This window comes from Lates calcarifer, linkage group LG15 (genome assembly GCF_001640805.2).
Source record: "Lates calcarifer isolate ASB-BC8 linkage group LG15, TLL_Latcal_v3, whole genome shotgun sequence".
In the NCBI taxonomy this organism is placed as follows: domain Eukaryota; kingdom Metazoa; phylum Chordata; class Actinopteri; family Centropomidae; genus Lates; species Lates calcarifer.
In genome coordinates, this window is record NC_066847.1 from 26918973 (window position 1) to 26927821 (window position 8849).

Below are 8849 nucleotides of genomic sequence, written 5' to 3' on the forward strand. Positions count from 1 at the left end.
CTTAGATATTTCTACAGGTGATATTTATTTAGATTTATCCTTTTGAAGAAATCTACAGTAAGTGGCAGTTACAAAAGCTTTATGAAAATTCTTACTTCTTCTTGTATTGTTCTGTGGTACAAACTGTCATGGCGGCACTGTTGAACGGCTGATGGTCAAAATTACTTTAATACAACACTTCTACTAATAAACAAATCCTTAAATTCACTGCTATTTCCCTGATCAGTCATGTAATAATTTCTTTGAATGTCATGCATTAGTCATTTTCATAACAAGACCTCACAGCAGTAGTGGTGCAGTTCTTTTGTGCGACCAATAGTTGCTATTTTTGTCATTGACGACAAATTGTAACCGTTTAATTTTGAAGGAAAAGGAAGTGCTTTACTCGTCTCACTCTGTTCGTGCCGGGCTGACTTGACGAAGCTGATGTAGCCCCGCTGCTGCATCCGCCTCCATTAGTGCGCATGCGCATAGCATCCTTCTATCATTCCCGACAAGAGGCACCACACGAGCATCAAGTTACACAGAGACAGCCAGACAGCCAGAATCAGACAGGATGTGCAGTGATAGCGCTTTTAAATAAAAGCATGAAGTTTGCGACCAAAACATATTACGGTCACCAAAGCGAGGTCAAACTGCTGCAGTTAAATACTTGACAAATAATGTAGTTAATTACTGTTGAAAATAAGACACTTACATGATCATTTAAGTCCCAGCATTGAGGATATTATGGCCAACGTGAGTATTTTGTAATCTGAGGTACTCGGGATTGAGTTAGGCTATTATTGTCTGATGCCTAACAACCCTTTTTAAAAATCGTTTCTGGTCAACTTATAGGCCATTTTTACCTAGTTAAGAAATTCAATATTTTTTATTTTCCCATTTCCGCTGTCTTCCAAAGGAAAAAAGGTCAATTCGTCTTTTATTGTGACAGTCTTATCGGAAGTGCGAGGTGTATTCTGGCTGTCTTGACGCTGGGGACCAGGAGAGGAATTCATTGAAGCAGACGCGCAGTGGAGGCTAGTGTGGTCCCTTAACGGGAAATTCATGCCATCGCCGTGCACTCAACGGCCTGTTTATTTCACTGTGGAAACGGATCAATTAATCAGTTCGTGAAAAACGTGATCAGTCGATTACAAGGCGGAATAACGCGCACTGAATGACCTTGCATCGAATGTCATAAAAGAAGGAATTTTTAAGCACCGACACGGTAAGGTCCTAATAAGCATCTTCATTCGCACCGAGTAGAGGGCCGGTGTGGATATTATGGTCTCCTGTGTGTTTGCTGTGCGCAGCCTTGATTTCGATTCATATTTAGGCCAAACTCATTGTATATACAGATCTAAGATGGAAACAGATCAGAGGTTTTGTGAAAATCACATTGGTAATAGGAGTGTATGCAGCCTGTCTGAAGGCCGGACTGCATGCCGCAGAATGCAAATTCGCCATTTAAATGATGGGAATCTTACACTAGGAATATAATAGCCCAAGCGTCTAAGAAATATAAAATATGATGTTGAATGTGTATTTTAATTATTTTGAATGGTTTACTCCCTGAGCAGGTTATAGGGAGAGCGCGTGCAGGACTATGGCAGATGCTGCAGCAGCCCTTGATCCGCTTCAGGCTGGAGATAGAGGGAGGGAGGCACAGAGAGAGAGGGTGGGGGCGGGGGGGCGTCATCTTTTTAGGATCATGAAATCTCACTGTGTGCACTCCGCTACTTGTCAGCCTATGCGTCAGTCTGGCTCTCTATAGGAGATGATGACCCATTTCAATGTAAAAGTGGGGCACGAGGCAATCCCTCTCATTATTAAGGGACACCAGGTTGGCCGGTGGTCGTGCTCAAGCCAAAAATCTGCTGACACATGCGCTCTGCCGGCCGGTGCTCCCAGCCTTTGTGCGCAATGAAACCTATAGCCCATCCATCAGGGCCTGGTGGGGCCACAGGCTCCTGTAGGTTTATAACTGGCCCTCTGTTAGCCTGGGTCTGTTTATTTTAGAGATTCTTACCTGAAGTTTGATTGTTTCTAATCTATAAAATTGAATAATTATTATGTTCCAGTTCATTCCAGTATAAAGAGAAAAGCACAGTTTGGGTAACGGTATTGATTATTGATCTCTTAGAGGATGACTCTGACTCCATCAAATGCTGGTCAAAATCTGATTTTATTATTTATTATTTTATTGGCCTCTGTTTTCACATCTGTCTTTTTAATTTCAGATCCTCAGTTGCAACCATGGAGATTGTCACACATTTAATTAATGACACCATAGAATTCTACAAATGGACCCTAACTATTGCAGGTACGTATTTCTGTTACGTCTGAGAGTCATTGCAAGAGAAGTTTTTGTGCACTTTCATTATACAGCACATATACATCTACAGGTATGTTATCCCTGTTGTGAGTCAGTATATAATGAGTCAGTAAAAGGAGAGTGCTTCAGTGGGAATTTGTGAAGGGATGAGTCAGAGTTGCACCATATATATAGTTAAAGAATGTGCGTATGTGTGTGTGCGTGCGTCTAGTTATATATTGACATGAAACATATTGCAGTATATTGATTTTGAATGTATCTCAGTTGTTTGAAGGCTTAAAGTTAATATTTTGTCACATCTTTCTCCTTTATTTAATGATGAATATTGTAGGGATGACTATACTATACAACAATCAATACTATATCCAGAACCATAATTCACATTCAGATTTAATTAGCACATATTCTTTAAGTATCACATGCACCATTAAACAAGGGTGTCTACATCAGACTGACCTCCAGACAGGTCACCTTGGGACATAATCCATCATCTGTACTCCTACTCACCTATTTGACCTGCCCTTCTCTTAAAATAAACTGGCGCTGAACCCACACTGTGCCAATGTAACACGAACATTAAGAATGATTATGTAACGCTATGAGAACATCTGCTCCACAGACAAGCGAGTGGAGAAATGGCCTCTGATGGACAACCCCCTGCCCACACTGGCCATCAGCACCTCCTACCTGCTCTTCCTCTGGCTGGGGCCCAAATACATGAAGAACAGAGAGCCCTTCCAGCTCCGCAAAACCCTCATCATCTACAACTTCAGCATGGTCTTCCTCAACTTCTTCATCTTTAAAGAGGTTGGTTGGTTGCAAGCGATTAAACTCGATGCCCTGCTGTTTACCTGCATGTGTATGCATAGTAGTGTAGTGAATCTGTCAAAGTCTTATTATCACAACCACAACTATCCATCCAGATGAATATGTTACAGTAGCAGTTTTGCCCCCTGGGTTTAGACTAACCTTATTTCAGTGTAACCAGCCTTCTGCCTGCGCTCCATCTCTCCTCCTCTCACTGTGAGTCTCTGCCTTTGTCCATTTACATCAGTGACTGAGTAGAGACATTCTCTTGTTCTTTAGCTGTTTATGGCAGCGAGGGCCGCAAGCTACAGCTACATTTGTCAACCGGTGGACTATTCAGATGACCCCAACGAAGTCAGGGTGAGTGTGTGTTCACTTGTATTAAATGAAAATGCATTTACCATAATGGACTTAAATGAATTTAGTTTCTTACAGTTCACATCTGTGCAGTAATGACTCTTTTAGAAGAAACCAAACACCTCTCCCAACGTCACTGACATGTTTCCTAGATAGATGGTGATCTAACTTCACTGTAGTGCTCTACTGTTCCCAAATGATTAAGAACATCCTTGTCAGTGGTTTTAGAAACATGATCAGCTTCCACTCATTTGTACCCTGGTCCTGTTATCAGAAAAGGAGTGAGCTGGAAGAGGGATCATGGAGGGTGTTCAGTTTCACCTTCCTTCCTGTTGCTCCATGACGTAGTTACACTCCTGACACAGAAAACAGAGTCGTTCGGTCTCAGGTGACCCGAAGCTGAGATGTTGCAGAATAGATTAGATAGACAGTGCATGAAGAAATATGTGGGATTCATATTAACCAACACAGTGCTGTATTGGATTGTAGTAACAAATTAGAAGTTAGAGTCCAAATGAACTACTCCTCTAAGCCTAATTGTTGTGTCCCATCTGAAACAGGTGGCAGGAGCTCTGTGGTGGTATTTCATCTCTAAAGGCATCGAGTACCTGGACACAGTGTTTTTCATTCTGAGGAAGAAATTTAACCAGGTTACCTTCCTGCATGTCTACCACCACTGCACCATGTTCACGCTCTGGTGGATCGGCATCAAATGGGTGGCAGGAGGACAGTGTGAGTGGCTCATGCTACAGTACATGTCAAGATAATGCACTGTGCCGGTTCCTGTCTCTAAAATTCTATATTTTGCAATCTTAAATAACACAGTCTTGAAATGTCCATAGTATTTCAGAAGTTGCAAGAATGTTTAGCATGTTCACCATATGTAAACATGTCAGCATGCAAAGATTTACTAAGTAATACTGAACACACAAGTGTCTAAGTATTGGAAGAATAAAAAATTTGACCTGATGATGATGTGAAAAAGAAAAGAAAAAGTACAATAAGGGGTTCAAAGCAAACCAATTTTAGACTTGTGAGATTTGTGTATTCTAGCCCTACAATTAGCCTGAAAAAAATTAATATCATTGGTTTTATTTTCCTCTATTTGCAGCATTCTTTGGTGCACACATGAATGCAATGATCCATGTGTTGATGTATCTGTATTATGGACTGGCCTCCTGTGGACCTAAGATCCAGAAGTACCTGTGGTGGAAGAAGTATTTGACTATCATCCAGATGGTGAGACAGTAGTTCCCTCTGTGGCATTTTTAAATATTAAATATAATTATTTAACACATTTTGGAAGGTTAATGTTACTGAAGATCTAACTGAAAAAAAAAACAACAAAAAAAAAAAACGCTGTGAAAAATGCTGTGCAAAAATGTGATTTTATTCCTCTCTTTATGTCTCAGATTCAGTTCCACGTCACCATTGGCCACACGGCCTTGTCCCTCTACGTCAACTGTGACTTCCCCCACTGGATGCACTACTCCCTCATCTGCTACGCCATCACCTTCATCATCCTCTTCGGCAACTTCTACTACCAGACCTACCGCCGCCAGCAGCCCAGGCGTGACGCCTCCTCCTCCTCCTCCTCCAAAGCAGGAAAGGCCCTCTCTAATGGGACCCTCAACGGGCTCAGCAAGGCTGCCAACGGAGCGGTGCTGACGGGGAGCAAAGAGGAGAAACCCCAGGAGAACTCTGGGAGGAGAAAGAGGAAAGGAAGAGCTAAAAGAGATTAGAGGAAGAAGAGTGGGAGAGGTTGAGGTGAGGTATGGCCTTGCTCTGGGTTCTCGGTTACTAGTGCTAAAACATGAAAGACTTGGATGGATGTGTTACGGTGTGATGTGTTTATTTAAGCCATGATCTGAGTGTTGTAGATAAAATCTGAGACAGGCCTGAGTTGAGAGAGGATCATTGTGTTAGTAAGAGGTGTCAAAGGTCGTGCCTAAGCTGACCGTTATCACAAATAACCCAAAATACAGTAGTGTCTGGTATGGGATAGAACTTAGTATTCCTTCTCTTTATTGTGGTGCCAAGTGCTGTAGCTCTTCAGCTCCTAAAAACTGAGCCCTGAAAAGGAAACATCAAACACAGAGTTTACCAGGCCCCTTTGGCATGCTGGGGAATGCTACATTAAATGCACCTGAGCTGCTTGAAAAAGATTATATACTATCATTATTAGTGATCACTGCTGTACTGAGACAGGAATACACATCATAACACACGCACAAACATGTCACACACATTTATATTTGAGCTTCTTATTTTTTTGTTGTTCACCTTTACAGATATAAAACTGATGATAATGTACAGTATCATGTCATATTTGTCGTCATCTTATTCAAGCTGTTACATGAGAGAGACTTAAGTTTACAGTACATGTCTACTGAACAGACACCTGTGCAGTTATCCACTTATTTGTGAAGATGAAGATGTATTTTTTATTCTTATTTATTTTGAGTGGTGAACTCTCACTTTTGAGTTTTCATCCATTAGCACACAGTTACATTCTAGTGAAGGAAAATTAATCAATATCTGGAAGTAAGATGAACATAGAAAGGGAAAAAAAGTAGATTTCTAACCCTTTGAGACCTGGATGAGATTGTTTCATCACCGTTTTAAGATGAAATAATCATCATCTGCAGCTCAAAGTAGGTTAAAATCTAGATTTTCTATTTCTGTATACAACCATAACCCGTTTTATATATCCCTACTTGTATGTAATGTGATGAAATATAATGAATATTATAAAGAGAAATGATGAATCTGATGATTATCTCAATGTTTCCCACTTTTGACAGAGAAGCTGGTGGAGTTTTGTCTTTGCAGATGTTTACCTGTCTTTTTATATCCTCTCTGATGTCGTCGTTTGTCTTACACACTGGTGAAAATGTTGTGTGCCGAACAAAGAAGTGCTGGTGATCTGGGTTCCCTTTGTATTTGCGGAGAATTCAGAACAAGCTTACAGGTAGTTTTGATCATAACTTAACTGAACCTATTTTCTTCCAATATTTGATCAAATGTCCTTTTTGTTTTGTTTTTTTAAGTTTTCAGGCTGAAACCATATCCTGAGCTGGCTTGAATGTAAATTTATCAGGGGAAAAATTTGGATCTAAAAAGATAAAGGTTATGATTTCTTTACAAAAAGAGCTAGTATAGTGACTGTATGTTATACCACTATGAAGAATAACTTTGCTCTGCCTGTAATATATAGAGTATAAATCAGTTGTCAGTTCTATATCAGCAGATCCAGCTTTATGTCATCCATCAACTAATGCATTTTGATGTTATTTATTGGTTCTTTCTATTTATTTTTATGTAAATACCAATTTCCATCTAGCTGAGAGTGCTTGTCTGTGTATTTGTGTTTTTTTGTGTTGTACATATTACATTGTGATATTTTGTATACTGCGCATTTGGGAATGTTCCCAGCTTGTTAGCTTGGACATTTATACGTCCACAATGCTTCTGTGTGTGTTTTTTTTTAAGTATCATAACTTTGAACTCTCTTCAAATTAAATTAAACTGAATGCCTGTACAAATGTTGGCTTGCTTTTTTCACTTCATTTAACTGCCTCCTTCATGACAGCATGTCTCCGTAACAAGGATATTAATTATTTTACAGTCCCTGTGGATCAAGACCATGTTTTTACAGAAATGAAATTCTGTTACTAGCCATTATTAGTAACAGAAGTGTAGAGCAGGTTTCCAACACTAGAGGGCAACACGGTCTCATTTCAGTCAAAGAGCATTGCAGTTACTTCACAGCAATGATCACAATGTTTTCCATTCACCGTAATTATGGAAGTGAACTATTCTCAAGATAATGAACTTTATCAAGTTTTATAACAGGAAGAGAACAATATTATCATCTAAAACTTTTAATGGACATCTGTGAGTTATAAAGGTTAATTCCTGGTTATCAATTTGGTCCATCATCAAAACTCATTTCACCCTGGCAGTCATTAACTATACAGTGGGGTAACACCAAGTGTTGTAAAGTAAGTATAATTACTGAAGTGCTGTACTTTCTGAGTACTTCTCTTTAACTGAGTATTTTCTTTCTGCTGCTTGATACTTTGTACTTTGTACTTGTCTCTCCACAACATTTATCTGGAAACTATCCCAAAGTTCAACATGTACATACAAAAGTATGATGAATCAGATTTAAATTATTTATTGTCATAGATTAAACAACCCGTTTCATGTAATTAGTGTGTTTATTTTTGAGACTTTAAGTACATTTATCCAAGAATACTTAAAACTAGATAACTTATACAGGATTTTAAACGCAGGGCTTTTACTTGTAATGGAATATTTTTTTACATTGTAGTACTGCTCCTTGAGAAAGCAGGAGTATATGGGGTGGATCCAGCACAGGGTGGAGTCAGTCACGTCTGTCATGCTTTGTGTCACATGTTGCTTGTCTAATGCATACACACACACACACACACACACACAAACTGTGCCAAAGCCAAATCAACTTGTTTGGTTGGCAAAAAGAAAAAGTCTTAAAATTGAATTGATAGCACTACTCATCCCTCTGGCATTCTCCTCCCATTTTGACGAGATCAGACAAAGGTTGCCACAGTAACTGTACACAGCAGCTGTCTGACCCCCATACCCCGTCATTCTCCCAAACCCCTCCCACCCCCACCCACTTATCTCCCTCCCCCTGTGTCTTCTTTTCCTTGAATCAGCTGGGGTCTATGTGGGAAACAGCACCAGCGTAATAAACTATTAAACAGGGTTTTAGTGCATGTCTGTGTGTGTCTGTGTGTGTGTGTGTGTGCGTGTGTGAGCGTATGAGCGGGTGGATTAGTAAGTGGAGGTTTCATATACTCAAGTGTGCTTGTGTAATAGGTGGAGAGATTGAGAAACACATTTGTGTGTGTGTGTGTGTGTGTGTGTGTGTGTGTGTGTGCTGTCCCCCCGCAGAGTTTATGAGTGGGAGGCCTCCACTGACTGAAGGGTATTACATGGATGATGTTTGTGTTATTCCTCGACCTGGAGCAATAATTTCACAACTCAGTAACAGAAAACCATAACCTCATCAGCAACCTTTCCTTTGGAAGGTGGCCCCCATATCCTTATGACTCTTTCAGCCCTTTCTTCACCATCTCCTCTGGTAGACAGACACATCTCTCGGCATCAACACTTTGAGAAGGAGCTTTCTACAGAACAATTGATTTACAGCTGCTGACGAATCACAAGCTGTGAAATCAGTTTCAAACATCTGCAGCAGAATACAATTGATGTCTTGTAGCTTGTTCAACATTTTTGCCAAACTAAGATTTTTCACTGGCACACAAATTCTTTGGAGTGCTTTTTTAACAGCAAGTCATTTCACATCTTTTATAACAGA

General features: G+C 40.0%; 1 protein-coding gene across 1 annotated transcript; it reads left to right on the forward strand.

The window, feature by feature from the left end:
* Positions 1–951: 951 nt before the first annotated feature.
* On the forward strand, positions 952–7026 carry elovl4a (ELOVL fatty acid elongase 4a). The gene is made up of 7 exons (XM_018684654.2): positions 952–1210; positions 2223–2305; positions 2937–3124; positions 3404–3484; positions 4042–4213; positions 4593–4720; positions 4894–7026. Exons 2-7 carry the CDS (start codon positions 2239–2241, stop codon positions 5221–5223), a joined length of 966 nt encoding a protein of 321 aa, XP_018540170.1. The 5' UTR covers positions 952–1210; positions 2223–2238; the 3' UTR covers positions 5224–7026.
* The last annotated feature ends 1823 nt before the right edge of the window (positions 7027–8849 follow it).